This window comes from Rhinoraja longicauda, chromosome 5 (assembly GCF_053455715.1).
Source record: "Rhinoraja longicauda isolate Sanriku21f chromosome 5, sRhiLon1.1, whole genome shotgun sequence".
Classification (NCBI taxonomy): domain Eukaryota; kingdom Metazoa; phylum Chordata; class Chondrichthyes; order Rajiformes; family Arhynchobatidae; genus Rhinoraja; species Rhinoraja longicauda.
This window is the reverse complement of record NC_135957.1, coordinates 5,740,470-5,759,096: the sequence shown is the minus strand read 5'-3', so window position 1 is coordinate 5,759,096 and position 18,627 is coordinate 5,740,470. Positions and strand designations below refer to the sequence as shown.

At 42.9% G+C, this 18,627-nt stretch overlaps 1 protein-coding gene across 1 annotated transcript in view; it reads right to left on the bottom strand.

Moving 5' to 3' along the window:
- Positions 1-624: 624 nt before the first annotated feature.
- The window catches only part of LOC144593362 (EH domain-containing protein 3), a 55,832-nt gene continuing 37,829 nt past the window's right edge, over positions 625-18,627 (bottom strand). Inside the window, exons 4-6 of the mRNA XM_078398811.1 lie at positions 18,211-18,623; positions 6,213-6,377; positions 625-1,458 (exon numbers count right to left, since the gene is read on the bottom strand). Coding sequence (XP_078254937.1) covers positions 931-1,458; positions 6,213-6,377; positions 18,211-18,623 — 1,106 coding nt within the window. The 3' untranslated portion in view covers positions 625-930. The remainder of the gene's footprint in view (positions 1,459-6,212; positions 6,378-18,210; positions 18,624-18,627) is intronic.

Here is an 18,627-nt window from a genome sequence, read left to right as displayed (position 1 = left end):
TCCAGTGCCAAACATCTTTCATAGAAATATCAACGTTTTCTTACAAATCACCTATTTCTATGCTAGTGTGGTTCTGAAAACATTTTTCTCCCAACCTTCCTGTCCATGGGGACATCACCAAACATCACGCTACTGCTCATATGGCTGCGACACAGGGCAAAAATCTAAACAGTGATTACAAAATTATGCTTGCAGTAACTAGTTACTCAGTGGTTAAGGATGACCATCTGAACTATTCTTTAGTATCATGCACAAGCGGACTATTAGGGATAAAGCAAACAGCCCAGTTATTACCTAGGGGTAAACGGGCCAGAAGCTCGATAGGGGACCATTTCACCCGCCCTTAAAAAACGTCTGTGGTGCTGCTCACAGTAATAAGGTGCCATTTTGTTACTTCACAATAAAATAGAACGAAGCAAGATCGAAGAACAGTCCCAAAGATCCTCTGCCTCCAAGCAAACAGTAACCATATTGCCTAATCTCCTGGGAATGCAGAATTTGCTACCTCAAATAAACTAACCACCAATAGATGTCGAAGATAGACAAAATGCTGGAGTAACTCAGCGGGACAGGTAGCATCTCTGGAGAGAAGGAATGGATGACGTTTCGGGTCGAGACCCTTCTTCAGACCCGAACCGTCACCCATTCCTTCTCTCCAGAGATGCGGCCTGTCCCGCTGAGTTACTCCAGCATTTTGCGTCTATCTTCGGTTTAAACCGACATCTGCAGTTCCTTCCTACACCAATAGATGTCTATGTTTTGAGAGCTAATAGAGTATTGTGATGTGTGTAAATACAGGAAAGAAAAGTATTTACTATGTCAAAGCTGCAACACTATTTTTGCCTGGTTAAGATTTTGACTCTTCATTCACCAGTCTTTTTCATCTTCGTCCTATTGTGCTATGTTTCTCAAACGAGACCATTTTCCTTTTCAATAAGCCAACTTTCTCTTTGACGGGGGAATGAGATGAGGCGGAATTTCACCGGGCAGTTCGTGACCTTCCAGCTTGACTTTAATTAGATGGTTGGCCAATGCAAATTCTTCATCATCCAACATGCCATCCTTGTCAATATCTGCCAATTTCCAGATTTTCCCCAGCACCGTGTTTGGAAGCTTAGACTTCACCATCTCCTTCTTTGCATTTGCACCAGTGACCTTCCCATTGACGGGTGAAAGAGTATAAAATATCTCGTCGTAGCTTGGTTTATCTCGGATCACAATCCACTCCAGGTCGTCAATGCCCTCGCCAGCTCCCTCACCATATCCATGTCCAAATGGGCCATTCATTGTGCCTTCAAAGGCTCCCCCTTTCACAATCGGGACAGGGCGCTGGGATTCCTCCTGACGTACGAGGATCATTAGTTGAGCAATATCGCATCCCAACATGTCGTCCACGGTGTCCAACAATTTAATCTTCAGTGGCTGAAATTTGGAAAAATCCTGCGCTTGCAGCTGATCCTGGAAACCAAAAAAATAGGAATGTTATTCTGCATCAAAAAAATAATCTCAAAATGTGGTTTAGTAATAATTTGTAAAATTGTTGCAACCAATGGAAAATAATCTATCGCTCATGCAACACCATCACTAAATTAGTTTCACTATTTGATGGAAAATGGGATCATAAAGATTGTTGACCTACTTTTCACTTATCTGCTAGTTCCCACCTAGGTCACTTTATCCCACCACTGATGCATGTACATCCTAAGCCCAAACTCCAAAATTCATTCTATTAATTTCATCCAGTTGTGACCATTCTTACCATTAACATCTATAACTTGGCATGTATTTTTACTCGTACAGCATCTGTGAGCTTCTACATTACTAGCACTACAAGTACAAATAAACAATTTGCAGAAAATAAGTAACAGCAAATGGAATAGGGAAAATACAATGATTTACACCCTTTTCACCCATTTTCTCTTGCACTGGACAGCATGGGTGATTAAAAACACAAACAGTATTTTAATTTGGGTTAAAAAATAACTTGCAAACCCACAGTGGGCCGCACAATGCCACAGCAGTAAATTTGCTGCCTTAAAGCAGGGATCTCCAAACTATGGCTCACGGGCCACATCCGGCCCGCCACGAGATTTTATCCGGCCCGCAGCAAGCTCTTAGGAGTTGGGGACTGGAGGCAGAAGCTGCTGGCGAAGGTTGGCCGGAGAGTGGATCGCCACCGACCCAGAGCCGGGACAAGGTGGGAGACAAGACAAGGGACAAGGCCCCTCGCAGGCAACAAACCCAAGCAAACTTCTCTCCTCGCCACCAATCATCCCAGGGGGGGGGGGAAGAGTCGGGGTAGAGGGAGCAGCGGGTGAGAGCGGGAGCATGTCAGAGGGTCCGGTGAAGGAGCGCCGCCACTTGCGGGGGCTGCTCCCTCCCCCGCTCCCTCCCCTCCCCCCTCTCTCCCTCCCCCATCCCAGTGCCAGCGAGATCTGCGCCGCTCCTCCATTCTCTTCCCCAGCCCCGTCTCTCTCTAGTACAGCGAGATACGAACAAACACAAGTGAAACTTCCCTCCTCGCTGCCATCACTCACCCCGGGGATGCGGGGCTTCTGACCAACTACACTGTGTTTGTTCTTATTTCGCTGCGTTAGAGGGAGACGGCGCCGGGGAAGAGAGTGGAGCGGCGGTGCAGATCTCGCTGGCTCTGGGAGAGAGGGAGAGGGGAGAGAGAGAGGGAGCAGCACCCGCAAGTGGCGGCGCTCCTTCACCAGACCCTCTGACACCCTCCCCCTCTCCCGCTCCCACCCGCTGCTCCCTCTACCCCGACTCTCTCCCCCTCCCCTCCCCCTCCCCCTCTCCCGCTCTCACCCGCTGCTCCCTCTACCCCGACTCTCCCCCCCACACTCTCCCTCCCCCCCTCTCTACCCCTCTCTCTCTCCCCCAGTGTTTTCCGTTTTATAAATAATTGTACACTTACAGTATATATATATATATTCCAATATTTCAAGCTCTTTTTAAAATTTGAATATTATTTATATGTTGCTATATAAACCTAATGTAAACTAACCTAATCTAACCTAACCTCGTTTAACCTTTCCTAATCTAATCTAACATAACCTAGTCTAAACTTTTTAAAACTCACATTTCTTTATTTTTTCCTACGGCCCGCAAAATTGTGCCAAATATATAATGTGGCCCTCACGCTGAAAGGTTTGGAGGCCCCTGCCTTAAAGCATCAGAGATCTGGGCTCAATCCTGAGTATGGCGCTTTCTGTACGGAGTTTTTACATTCTCCCTGTAACTGTTCTCCGGGTGCTCCAGTTTCCTTCCATGTTCCAAAGATGTACAGGTTTGTGGGTTAATTGGCTTCTGGAAATTGTCCCTAGTGTGTAGGATAGAACTAGCTGGTCGGTGCGGACATGATGGGACAAAGGGCCTGTTTCCAAAGGGCCTGTGTCACCAAACTGAATGCCAAATGTTCTGTGAGCAGACTGACCCATTTCAACCACTGAGCAACACCAATTACTGGAAGATCACATGACATTTATTGAACAGAACAAACTATCAAGGACACATCGAGTCGGATTGTTAGTAAACAGCTCTGCACTCAATAAATCTATCCTCATTTCAAACAAACCTTCGTGTAGGAAGGAACTGCAGATGCTGGTCTAAACTGAAGATAGACACAAAATGCTGGAGTAACTCAGCGGGACAGGCAGCATCTCTGGAGAGAAGGAATGGATGACGTTTCGTGTTGAGCCTCTTCGTCAAATGAACCTTTGATGTGCTAATGAATTATAGTTTTCAAAATGGTACACACCCTGCTGACATTGCCAGCATTAATGAATATTAACAGGGTGCCAATATAAAGACAGATTTTTTTAAAAGGCGCAGTTAAATGTCATCGTTGTCTAAACAAATATGCAAAGAGATGCAATACAATTATTTCACTCCATCATCCACCCCATTCCCTATTGTCCCATTCTTCTTCTGCTTTCGGTGTAGCCTTGCAAATGTATTTTTTTAAACCCGAATTCCCTTACGAAAGTCTTGATTGCCTGCAAGAGTGTGGGAGAGAATCAGTGAGTGCAGTTACTCACAGACCTCTGAAACCTGCAATCGCTACCACCAAGGAAAACAAGGATAGCAGGTGCATGGAAACATCTGTAGACACCCCCCCCCCCCCCCCCCACCCACCCACCAAGGTCATGCTTTGTCCTGACTTTGAAATACTATTGTGCCTTCTTTGTCACCGGCTCCAAATCCTGGAATTTCCTCTCCAACAACATGTGTTCTATGGAAGGAGGACTGCCGCAGTTTAAACTGGGGGTGAGCTGCTATTCCAATAGCAATTTGGGATTGACTAATCAGCAACACGCAAAGCTTAAAAATTAAACAAAAGCTGTCTTGGAGCATCATACGGTAAATGCAGGGATGATGCTTCATCGAGCTGTGGTGACTAGATTCACAGCTGGTAACCAAGGACTGAGATAATAAGAAATGCCTTCACTCAGTGGTGGTGCATCTTTGGAATTTGAGTCAGAGGTGGGGGGAAAGGGTAGTCAATATTATCCTTAGTAGCGCTACAGTGGAGGTAACACTAATAATTTTATTATTCTGTAGTATTGGGCGAGTTGGTAGCACAGAGATATTACCAGTGATATTATCCACAAGCATCATTGGAATCTGGGCAATATGTAATATCTAATTATGCTCCATATAATTAGATATTACATAAATCAGTAGCTCAACATAGAAATTTAGAAAATAGGTGCAGGAGGAGGCCATTTGACCCTTCGAGCCAGCACTGATGGCTCATGGCTGATCATCCATAATCAGTAACCCGTGCCTGCCTTCGCCCCATATCCCTTGATTCCACTAGCCCCTGGAGCTCCATCTAACTCTATTAAGAACGCTATTCACAAACATTGAACTTGATCTACGGGGAATTACTTTAAATTTCATTTCTATACATTTGTCAGAATCAAGCTATTCTTGTTCCCTCATTCTTGTTCATTTTACATGCATTTGCAGCACCTTCTACCTATAGTTCGCAAGTTATAGGAGTAGAATTAGGCCATTCAGCCCATCAAGTCACGCCGCCATTCAATCATGGCTGATCTCTGCCTCCTAATCCCATGTTCCTGCTTTCTCCCCAATACCCTTGACACCCGTTCCAATCTTGTCCATCTCTGCCTTAAAAATATCCACAGACTTGGCCTCCACACCTCTCTGTGACAATGAGTTCCACAGATTAACTACCTTCTGACTAAAGAAGTTCCTCCTCACCTCTTTTTTAATAGAGCGCCCTTTTATTCTGAGGCTGTGACCTCTGGTCCTAGACTCTCCCGCCAGTGGAAACATCCTTTCTACATCCACTCTATCTATGCCTTTCACTATTCTGTAAGTTTCAATTAAGTCCCCCTCTCAACCTTCTAGACTCAAGTGAGTAAAGGCCCAGTGTCGTCAAACACTCATCACATGCTAACCCACTCATTCCTGGAATCATTCTTGTAAACCTCCTCTGGACCCTCTCCAGAGCCAGCACATCCTCAGACATGGGTCCAAATTTGCTCACAGTAGTCCAAATGCGGCCTGACCAGCGCCTATAGAATCATATGCAAGTTAATTTTCCCATAGTAAATCTGCTTTAAACTTAAAAATCATCCAAATACCAGGAATGTAAATAATGAAAAATTAAAGTATAGCAAGCAGTAGCATTCAGATCTTTATGTTCTTAATAGGTGGCACAGTGGTAGAGCTGCTGCCTTACAGCACGAGAGACCCTGGTTCAGTTCTGACTACGGGCGCTGTCTGTATGACGTTTGTGCGTTCTCCCCGAGACCGCATGGGTTTTCTCTGGGTGCTCCGATTTCCTCCCGCACTCCAAAGACTTACTCATTTGTAGGTTCACTGGCTTTGTTAAAAATTGCAAACTGTCCCTAGTGTGTAGGATAGGATGGTATAGTACATTGTGATCGTTGGTCAGTTTGCACTCTGTGGGCTGAAGAGCTTGTTTCTGCGTCATATTTCTAAAGTCTAATACTTTATTTTTAATGTTGTACAAGGATAGCAGACTACAATGACCAATTTAAAAACATTATCATATTTCTAAACCATATACATAATTTTCTCAGATTATGTGATAAAATAGATTCAATATGCACACATCATTGTGCTGCATGTTTGGATAATGTACAATTGAGGCAGAAATACCAAAACTATGTTGACAAAATGAGGGACGAAGCCAGCCAATTCACACCTACCTGCATTTTCTTAAGATTAGGAAAATCTCCTGGAGAAATTTGATGTTCTCGTTCAATCCGGGCGTAGACATCTGCAAGGCCATTAATCAGTTCTTTCTTCTTGTTATCTTTACCAAATACTGCTGGCATCTCTTTCCGTAATGCACTTATAATGTAGGCATGAACCTGAAGAGGAAAAACATGACAATTTGTTTACACACGAGCCTAACTTTTATGGAATAACTGGCAGATAACATATTCAAACATTGTAGGTTCAGCATTAGATTAACACATTGTACTATCAAATATACCCAGAACCAGAAGCAAATCCAACTTCTATCCTTTATCTCCTTATCTCATTTTGTCTTTTTAATCTCTAATCTTTGCCCAACCATCTGCCAATCATTAATCTAGCTATTAGTCTGAAGAGGTCTCGAACCAAAACGTCAGCCATTCCTTCTCTCCAGAGATGTTGCCTGTCCCACTGTTACTCCAGCATTTTGTGTCTACCTACTGCTTGCCAGGATTTATCCTGCCCCCACCTCATCCAGCTTTATCAGCCCCCCACCGTCATCATCGGCAGTCACTTGAAGCGAGTCTGGAGGATGTCTGTGCGTGACCTTGTTCAACGTGGGGAGACTGGTGCACAGACAGCCACCACACGGCCCTTGACAGATCTGGGTCAGGATCCAGTGGCATGGAGTCCAATACTCAGTGCCCCCCTCCCCTCTACCACAATCAGTCAGTGGAAGGGTCCTGATCCAAAAACATGACCTATCCACGTTCTCCAGAGATGTTGCCTAACCCACTGACTTACTCCAGAATGTGTTTTTTTTTTGTAAACCAGCATCTTCAGTTCCTTGCACCTTCATTATTTATCTGTTACTATTCTGCAAATCATAATGACATTTACCAGAAAGTTGTAAAGGCCTCATCCATCATATAATGGATCCTACAATCCCCTTCAATGCTGGCTTAGAGAAAATTACAACCCCATTGGATAACTGGGGGACATACTGAAGCACAGCGAACATCAGCTGAAAAAAATCGCCCAAAAGGATAGAACATTTACTTCTCTCCCTTTGAAGTGAAAAGACAGGTCATTATTCACCATCAGCGTGGATGATAAACTAAATTTCAGCTGGACTTTCACTTTAGAAATGTGTGTTCATTAACAATACAAGTAAAGCTTCAGAACTCTATTCACAAGTATGGAACAACTTCCATTGGCAATTGACTAACATCAACACCTAGGTAGACACAAAATGCTGGAGTAAATCAGCAGGTCAGGCAGCATCTCAGGAGAGAAGGAATGGGTGATGTTTCGGGTCAAGACCCTTCTTCACACCGATGACATTTCGGGTCAAGACCCTTCTTCAGACTGAAGAACGTCTTCATCTGCAGTTTTCTTCCTACATATCTTGCCGCTCCACAGCAAATTCTCCTCAAGGTATGACTACTTTGAAGAGGTTCTCCTCCTCTCTTTGACCCATTCCTTCTCTCCTGAGATGCCTGCAGCAGCCAGCAAATCTATTTTGGTAGTCTTCCAAAAACAAATTCTTATGTACGGGCTGGGCTGTATACAAATCGAGCGCTCATAATCTGGGGAGGAACTGTATTGGCATGGAGACTGTGCAGTTACGAAGAAATAAGACAGAAGAGAAAGATTTTAAACAAAGCACATAACTGAAAACAGTCAAATTGCAAGCTTTTATTATTCAAAATGCAGGTTTTAATGGAAGTAAATCACTGAGCAAGTCCTCCAATCCTAGAAGGAAACTTCCAGTTCTCTGGTTAGAAAGCACCAATAAGCACCAATAATCCATTCCACATCAGATAACAAAAATGTCTGAACAATTTTAAATTCACCAGAAAACAACATTTTCCTTGACATTATCAGTGGGGTAAATAAAAATGTCTGCTGCTTTCTTTGATCTTACAGCTCCAAAACAAAAAGTTTTGGATTGTAGAGTGAACAATGTTCGTATTACAAATCACCATTGCAAGAGCGGAACGGTTCAATATATGATTACCAACAATTCCCTTACTGCAATTAGTAAATATAAATTCCAACTCTTTGCACTGCACTGGTATATTTGCACTGTTGCAGGAAATCATTAAATCCCCAAAAGAAACTGCACCTGATGAAACATTTGTGATCGACTATATCCAGGGCTAGAGATGACTATTTGTAGGAAGGAACTGCAGATGCTGGTATAAACTGTAGATACAAAAAGCTGGAGTAGCTCAGCGGGACAGGCAGCAATTCTGGAGAGAAAGAATGGGTGACGTTTTGGGCCGAGATCCTTCTTCAGACCTAGCGATTTAGAGATCTCTCTAGAGATTACTAATTCAATTGGAAGACCAGCTGTATTTATGCAAGGCTGTCCAAGAATACCAGGCTGATCACAGATGCCTTTATTTTATTACAAAACCCCAGGCATGGAGTTTCACAATAAAGCCATAAACGTTAAGCTAACAGCGATTGGATAGCAACACAAAGAGCTGGAGGAACCCATAGATTCAGGCAGCATCTCTGGAGGACGACGATAGGTAACGATTCAGGTTGGGGCCCTTCTTCAGACTTTGACTGAAGTCTGAAGAAGAGTCCTGACCCGAAATATCACCTGCCCACAACATAGAGATGCTGCCTAACTTGCTAAGTTACTCTAGCACTGTGTTCCACACAATATTCCAGCATCTGCAGCCCCTTTGGTCTCCAATGATCTTTGGATATCATTTGGAAATCTGACGCTATTTATTTAAAAAAAGTTCAAGTCAGCATTTGATTTTATTGCTTAAAAAAACAATTGAATCATGTAGTTTTAAGTGTTTAACCCTCATATTTCACATGTCCAAAACAAACCTTCTAAAGCTGAAAAGCACAAGATTCATCTCCTTAATTTTGGTCGTTTCTGCCTTGTATATTGGAGCTTTAACACCTCTACATTAAGGCAGATTAAGGCACTTGGGATCAAGGGAGGCATGTTAGATTAGATTCAAAATTGGCTATGGCATTGAAGACAAGATAAAGGAGGGATGTTATTTTGATTGGATGTCTACAACCAGTGGTGTTCTGCAGGGAATCAGAGCTGACACTCCTGTTGAAATAATCTGGACAAAAGTGCAGGTGGGCTGATTAGCAAGTTTGCATCTGACCCAAACATTTCCCGAATTGTGGCTAGTGAGGAAGATGGAAGTTGGACGAGTTGGAAATCTAGGCAGAGAAATGGCAGATGGATTTAATCTGGATAAGTGTGAGATATTTCTCTCTGGGAGATTGGATGTCAAGGAAAGTATACAGTAAATGGTAGAAGCTTTAGAAACATTGATGTACAGAGGGGTTTTGGTGTGCAGAGCTCCCTGTAAGAGGAAAGGGGTAGCACAGTGACGCAGTGGTTGAGCAGCTGCCTCACAGCGCCAGACACCCGCCCGCGTTCAATCCTGACTACGGGTGTTGTCTGTACAGTGTTTGTACATTCTCCCTGTGACTATTTGGATTTTCTCTGGATGCTTCGGTTTCCTCCCACACTGCAGACGTTCAGATTTGTAGGTTAATTGGCGTTGGTAAAATTGTAAATTGTCCCCGAGCGTGTAGGATAGTGCTAGTGTATGGTCGGTGCAGACTCGGTGGGCCATAGGGCCTGTTTCTGCACTGTATCTCCAAAGTCTAAAGTAAAATCAGTGGGATTGTAAAGGCATCTATACGGTATGCTGCCTTTGTTAGTCAGGGCAGCAAGTATAAAACTTAGGAAGTCATGTTGCAGTTGTATATATAAAAAACTGGTTAGGCTACATTTGGAGAATTGCATGCAGTGTGGTCACCACATTGCAGGAAGGATGTAGAGAGAGACGTGAGAGGGTGCAGAAGAGGTTCACTGGAGTGTTTAGGAAGGAACTGCAGATGCTGGTTTAAACCGAAGATACACACAAAAAGCTGGATTTAACTTAGCGGCACAGGCAGCAGCTCTGGAGAGAAGGAATGGGTGACGTTTCAGGTCAGGACCCCTGGAGTAAAGGGTATTAGCGACAAGAGGTTGGACAAACTTGGATTGTTTTTGCCTTGAAGGAAGAGGGGTTACCTGAAAGAGGTATCCCTTGCTTGGGATCGATGCTCCAACCGCAGCCTGCGGATTGCAACATCGAGGAGCTCGCAGTCTCGGGTAAAGACTGATGTCCGGAAGCTCCAAGCTGCAGGAGGTTTGACCAGCCCCGACTCGGGAGTCTGATCGCCTGGCGCGGTGAGCAGAGATCCCCCCGATGTGGGAGCTTGATTGCCCCGATGCGGAGGGCTCGACTGCCGGTTGCGGGAACCAAGATCGCCTCAACAACTGAAAGTTCGAGTTCGAGAGAACAAAGAACGGAAGAAGATTGAACTTTTTTTAGCCTTCCATCACAGTGAGGAATGAGGGGGAGTTGCTGTGGTGGTTGTTCATGTTGAAAAATTATTTGGGTGTCTTGTTGCTCTTTATTGGTATGACTGTATGGCAATCTGAATTTCACTGTACGTTGGTACATGTAACAATAAACAAACCTTGAAACCTTAAAATAAAACTATGAGAAGCAAAGATAAGGTAGACAGACAGAATCCTTTTCCCTATGTTGGAAATATGAAATACTGGAGGAGGTCATAGCTTGAAAATAACAAGAGGAAAGTTGAAGGAGAGTTTTCTTCTTTCAACACAAAGTGGTCGGTGCCTGGAACACACTACCAGGAGACCTGGTGTTGGCATATATGATAGCAAAGTTCAAGAAGCATTTACACATACACAGGGGATTGAGGGACACATGAAGGCAGATCGGATTAGTTTAAAATGGCATCATGGTAACACAGACACTGAGGGATGAAGGGCCTGATCTATGTATCACCTCAAGCCTGCTCTGCTACGAGTAAGATCATGGCTGATTGTTTGTGGCCTTGGCTCAATTGTTCTGCCCGTTTCTCAATCTCCAAGCTGAAAACCAGAACTCTGGTTCTGGCAGAGTTCCAATGATTCACAAGGGTTACCAGGTTAGAAAAATTCATTTGTCTTTAGACTTGGGCAATTGAAAATAATCAAGTTGGAAGAGAAATGCTTAACCCTCAGCACAAATGGAATTTGAAGTGATTGCAGGATAGAGATAAGTACACATTGGCAAAATAACTTTAGTCCCAGTGCCAGGAAGCACATATTCACACAGTCAATGGCACCAGGAAGAACCTATTGTATTAGATAACTCACTGAAAGCAAACAGACTGAAATTTCAAAGAAAACAAGAGTAGTAGGCCATTCTTCGTTGTGCTTTCTCTGCCATTCAACATCACCATGGATCTTCTACCTCAACACCATTTTCCCTGCACCACCCTGAAGTCCTTAATTTCCTGTAATGTGCAAAAGATCTATTCATCTCAGTTTTGAATGCAATCATTGGAGACTTCAGAGCCCTCTGGAGAAGAGAATTCCAAAAAAGATTTGTGACAAGTGAAGAGATTCCCAATTTCAGTCCTAAATGTCTATTCCAATTTCTGAGATAATAGTCATGATACCTGGACTCCTTTACCAAAGGGAGACATCCTCCTGCATTTATCTCTAAACAATTTTTATGTATCTCAAAAGGTCTTTATTTCTGCCAAATGGTCGAGAATAGAGCCTTTGTCTACTCAATCTCTCTCCAAATGACAGTTCTCCCATCCAAGGAACCAGTTTGGTGAATCTTTGCTGCCTTCTTTATATGCTTAAAGGCAAAGGAACCATAAATTGCAAACAATACTCAGGGTTGGTCTCACCTGGGACATATTGAATTGCCATCAAATATTTTACCATTTTACCCATACATCAAAACAGGATGAAAATACAACTTAACACAGTTATTCAATTAAACATTGCCTATTTTAACCATCTGAACCATGTGCTTGGACACTTTTCTGAAAACTGTAGCTTGTATTTTCATCTTAGTTTTCAAATGTAGTGTTGGCTGTTAGGGTGTTTGGAAGTTGTAATGAGATGAAGTGCTGTACAGTACACATTCTGCTCTTTCCTTCTCTGGTGAAGCAACTAACCACAAAGAATCTCCCAGTGTGGAGTTACAACACAAGCTCAACACTGCACATATGCAGACTGCTGATGACTGCTTTTGCTGTCAACAATAAATCACGGCCAACACATAGGCTGCATTCTAGTTGCTTTCTCCTTAAGAGATCATCCTAATTGGTGAAAAAGTCAATAAAAGTTCACCTGACAGCTCTAGGAATCATTGCAGATAAAAGCAACTGGGGATTGACAAACATCATTAGAGTCTTTAAAGTAACAGAAGAAATGTCATGATGGCTTATATTTCATTATGTTCCACGCCAATCCACAAGTTATTGTTTAATTAACATCATTTACATGGAATCAGTGAAGACGGTCTTTATACTGGTACAATCAACTCTGGCTAATGTAAAACAAATATGCGATTTGTTTTCCATTATTTCCTCGCTAATAGACCTATTGAAAGCAAATTTTAGCATTTAGATCTACTACCAGCACCAGAACAATATTTCATTTAGATTCACTTATGAAATAAGAGGCCATTTAGCTCATCTAGTTAAATGCCAGCTCAGAGCAAACTCATTCGTCGGCTTATTTCCCTTAACCCATTACCTCTCAAAGCCCATCTACTCCATCTCATTCTCCTCCACGAAGGAAAACTTAGTGGCTAATTAGCCCACCCACTAGAATGCCTTTGTTCTATGAGAGCGCCCAAGAGACACCCACACAGTCCCAGGGAATAAATACAGCATACACACAGGCAACAAATGTCACAGTGGCGCAGCTGTAGAGTTGGTGCATTACAGTGCCAGAGACCTGGGTTCGATCCTGACTACAGGTGCTGTCTGTGTATTTTGCACGTTCTCCCTGTGCTTCAATTTCCTCCGACATTCTAATATGTGCAGATTTGTAGGTTAATTGGCATCTGTAAATTGTCCCTAGTGAGCAGAATAGAACTAGTGTACGAGTGGTCGTTGATGGGCTGATGGGCCCTATTTCATGCTGTATCTCTAAACTAAAGATGAGGATTGAACAGCTTGCTGGAGAAAAAACAGCAGAGCTAACGGCTGTGTCACTGTACCATCTAATATAACTGTTTAAAGGAGGTAAAGGCACAGCATTGGCTTTGCTACCATTTAAAATTAAAGAATGAAGAACAATTGGAAAGCTATAATGCTTATTTCCAAGTAAACAGGAAATTACATTCAAGTACCGGAAACATTCAATTTACATGCAATAATTCAAAAAGCAGAAACTTCACAAGTTGGAAAATTGCTTTTTGAAGCCAATTATTTTTCAAAAAGCATCTTAGATCAAACATGACAGATATCCTGTACTATTTTCATTTGCAAGTTTTGACCTTGAAAAATTCAGCAAATGGACTAATATTGAACAATTAATCCTGGCTGGGCTATTTGGTACACATTGAAGAGATTACTGCAGGTAACAGTCCATGGCAGTTGAAGGTTACTGTATGGTAAATTAGTTGATGTTAGTTAAGACAGTGAAGGACAACCCATTTCAATATTTCACAGGCTGAGGAGCCAAAATACATTTTGTTCTTGATAACCAAGATTCTGAATACAGTTTGGAATGTCTCTAGAATCAAATATCCTATTAAGACAACAAATTGAGCAAATATCAGATAAATGCCTACTTCCAGTACGTCCAAGTCTCATGCAAAATGGTATTTTGTGGACAAAAAAAAACCAGGTGAAAAGAAAAGGTCCAAGGAGATATTTAAAGAGTACCAGGTTCCAAACATGGGAAAATATGGAGTTGTTCATTTTCGAAAGAAGAGCAAATACAGTATTTAAATGGAGAAACACTGCAGATTGCTGGAGCACAAAATGAATTAAGATTATTGTCGCACAAGATTAAACAAGTTGCGACTATCAGAGTTTCCAAGAATGAGGTACAGTCACATTGAGGCATACTAAATTTGTTGAGTGCTGGAATAAATGCTGAAATGTTCCATCCTACAGATCTCCTCTGCACATCTCCTCTGCACCTCTCCAATGCAATTAAGTCCTTCCTATGTTCATTCTGAAAGGAGAGGGTAAACGGTCAGAAGTCATAGGCCATGATCAGTACTGCCAACATAGGCAAGAGACATGGAGTCCTCTGAAGGATATTTAAGGAGTTGCATAGAAAGTTCAATAGCAGGAACTTAGGTTCTAATCTAAGAATGACTTCCTGTGCCATAAAATAGCGAGCATAGAAATAGATGAGCAAGTGGTTAAAGAGCAGAATGCAGGAGGGAGGGCATTAGGATCAAAGGAATCTCTTCTGGTACGTTGCTTGGCCGGGGTGGGGGGGGGGGGGGGGGGGGGGGTGGATATGCAAAATGGCACATTGACTGACAGTGCAGCAGATAGAGATACTGACTCAATGCTCAATGTAGGAAAGGCGATGTAGACAGATCCCAGAAAGGTGCTAAGGCAATAGAATTGTAGTGAGACAAATAACTGCAGATGCTGGTTTACTTGAAAAGTCAAAGTGCTGGAGTAACTCAACAAGTCAGGCAGCATCTCTGGAGAACACGATTAGGTGACAACTTGTGTCAGGACCCTTCTTCAAACTTGTAGTAGTAGTGGTGGTGATTTTAACTTTTATAACATTGACTGGGATTGCATGAGTGCAAGGGGCTTTGGTGGGGAGAAATTTGTAAGTTACATTCGAGGGTTTTCAGAAGAATGTACAGTCCTACTGAATAGCACATCTTAGAGAATGAGGACAGACAGGATTGAAGTGTCTATGTCCACAGAGATTGGAATGAGTTGCCAGAGGAGCTAGTGGAGAAAAGTATAATTGCAATGTTTAAAATGTGTTTGTACAGGTACAGAGTTAGATTTAGCTCTTAGGGCTAACAGAATCAAGGGATATGGGGAGAAAGCAGGAACAGGTACTGATTTTGGATGATCAGCCATGATCATATTGAATGGCGGTGCTGGGTCGAAGGGCTGAATGGCCCACTCCTGCACCTATTTTCTATGTTTCCACAGATAGGAAAGGTGTAGGGAATATGGGCCTTAGGCAAGAAAATGGGATTTGTGTAGATAGGCATTAGGGAAGAACATCCCTGCTATTGTATTCTATGCCTCGGCCAGTGAAGCCTAGCATCCCGTATGTCTTCTTCACTACCATATTTACATGTATTGCCATCTTTAGCAATCTTTGTACTTGTTCACCAAGCTCCCCCAATACTCCCTCCTGCCCTATCATTTACAGTTTTACTTCCTACCCTTAGCGAGTTTCTAAAATACATTGCGTAGCACTTTTTGGGATTAAATTCCAAGTGAAATGACTCCATCCAATATTACTCTCCAGATCAAATTTACAACTTGATGCTTCAATATCACAAGAGAGCAGGTAGACTGAGGAACACGTATGGGTCTACGGAAGGAATATCATCCGCAGAATAGCAAGCAACCTATTTAAGCTACGATTCAGTACTTCAGACCTGTGGCTTACAAATTTCTTCCCAAAATCCCAACAACCATTCTCCTACATAAACCCCTAACCACCTGATAATGACAATAAAAACATTTCCAATTTCTCATCTTCAGAATGCCCCCCATCCAATGGAAAAAAAGATTTTTTAGCCATCTGATAATCCTCAGATTATGAGAAGGCTCATAATTTTGGAAATTATTTTTAATACTTGTGAATGAATTACATTACACACTACCTTAAATTAATGGTCGGTCATCCCACAGTTAGTGGAGCCACTGCCTCAACGCCAGAGACTCTGGTTCGATCCCAACCTCGGGTGATGTGCGCAGAGTGTGCACATTCTCCCTGTGACCGCATGGGTTTCCTCTGGGCACTCCGGTTTCCTCCCATATTCCAAAGACGTGCAAGTTTGTAGATTAATTGACCTCTAAATTGCCTCTAATGTGTAAGGAAAGTGGGATAACAGAACTAGCGTGAACTGGTGATCAATGGTCGGTGTAGACTCGGTGGGCTGAAAGGCTGGATCTACACTGTCAAAACTAAACTAGCATATTCATTCTAGAAATAGAAATTTAAAAATAGTCCCAATGTCTTTAGTTACATATTATACGGGCAGATTTGTTGAATAAATGACCTGATGTGTTCTCAGTATGTACACATAGAACTGTATTAGGTGGAACAGAAATCCTTGGAGAATATCAACAGGGCGGGATTTCAAACTTTAATTAAAATTTGTTTCTTTGCGATTATATTCAAACAATGAAGTGTGCTATGTCAAAGCCCCACAAACAATGGTGTAACTGGAAACTAGAGTTAATATGCACTTGATGCCCTTGGGGACAATTCCAGAATTTGCGCAGCAGGAAATCTGCACTAGAGATTGGATGGGATTAATACCCCAAGTCAAGTCAAGTAAACTTTATTTGTCACATACATATACAAGATGTGCAGGGAAATGAAAGTGGCAACGCCTGCGGATTGTGCTAAAACTACAAAACAGAATAGATTTTTTTTTTTTTTAACACAAAAAATAAATTAATACAGTAAATTAAATTAGTTCCTGGTGATATGGGAGTTAACAGTCCTGATGGCCTGTGGGAAGAAACTCCGTCTCATACTCTCTGTTTTTACAGCGTGACAGCAGAGGCGTTTACCTGACCGTAGCAGCTGGAACAGTCCGTTGCTGGGGTGGTAGGGGTCCCCCATAATGTTGCTGGCTCTGGATCTGCACCTCCTGATGTATAGGTCCTGCAGGGGGGCGAGTGTAGTTCCCATGGTGCGTTCTGCCGAACACACTACTCACCGCAGAGCCTTCCTGTCTTGGGCAGAGCTGTTCCCAAACCAGATTGTGATGTTTCCGGACAAGATGCTTTCTACAGCCCCAGAGTAGAAGCACTGAAGGATCCTCAGAGAGACTGAATTCCCTCAACTGTCTGAGGTGGTAAAGGCACTGCTTTGCTTTACTCACCAGTGCGGCAATGTGTGTTGTCCATGTCAGATCCTCTTTGATGTGGACTCCCAGGTATTTAAAGCTGCTCACCCTATCCGCAGTAATCCCATTTATCTCGAGTGGCGTGTACGTCCTCGGATGTTGAGCCCTTCTAAAGTCTACAATCAGCTCCTTAGTTTTTTTGACAGGAGGCTGTTGTCCTGACACCAAAGTGCCAGATCAGCCACCTCCTCCCTGTAGGCCTTCTCATCGTTATCGGAGATCAGGCCCACCACCAGTGTCATCAGCAAACTTGATGATGGAGTTGGAGCGGAACCTGGCCACACAGTCATGTGTGTACAGGGAGTACAGTAGGGGGCTAAGGACACAACCCTGGGGATCCTGTGTTCAGGGTGAGGGGGTTAGATGTATGTCTCCCGATCTTAACCACTTGGGGCCTGGCGGTGAGAAGGTCCAGGACCCAGGCACACAGAGGAGTGCTAAGCCCCAGTTTCAGCAGCTTCTCAGCAAGTCTGGTGGGGACTATTGTGTTGAAAGCTGAACTAAAATCAATGAACAGCATCCTCACATAGGCCCCCTTCTGGCTGTCAAGATGAGAGAGAGGGGTGTGCAGAACCTGGGAGACCGCATCATCCGTGGATCTGTTCAGACGGTATGCGAACTGCAGCGGGTCTATATTGCGAGGGAGGAAGGCACAGATGTGGTTCTTGATCAGCCTCTCGAAGCATTTCATGACCACCGAGGTGAGGTCAAAATTATACAAATACTTTCAAATATTGTTCACGTTGAAACACTGCAAAGTGGAATTACTTGCTGTTTGATGCACTATGTCCACTGTATCTGTCAATTTAAGACTAAGATATTTAATTTTTAATTCAAATACAAACTATTAGTATTAGAATTTTAAAATATCAGTAAAATTCTTTCATTTTTGGAAACCAGAATTAGCATTGTTAGCATTAGTTTAGTTACGAATTAAATGGAACACAAGACAGAAGCAACTCATACTAATCAATTCTAGAATGTAGGAAAGGAGGGAAATTATGGATTGGCTTCGGATTACTACTAAAATTCGTTCATGTTTGTATACACATCCACAAACCTTTGCAAGTCGTGCTCTCTTGATTAGGTCGTTGAGTTTTCGTAAAGCGGCATTTCGGGGGAGGCTCTGGATGTCTTTAAATAAATCTTGTTCTTCTGCCTCAAAGAGTTTGCGATTGTCTGGAATCAAAAGAGGGTGAGACCAGAACGAGCCGATGTACACGCGAATTACTTCAGGTGTATTGACAATTTTGCCCAGAGACCACATGAGAGCACCATAAACACGCATGAGTTCCTGGGTCTCAATCTGATCCGCCTTGTTCAACACCACACGTATCTTGTCCTCGTGGTTCTTCAGAGCTTTGATGACGTCCGAAAATTCATCCGAAATATCCAGCTTATGAGCATCAAACAGCAGGATGATACGGTCAACTCGTTCTGCAAACCATTCTAGTACTGCAGCAAAATCATAACCTGG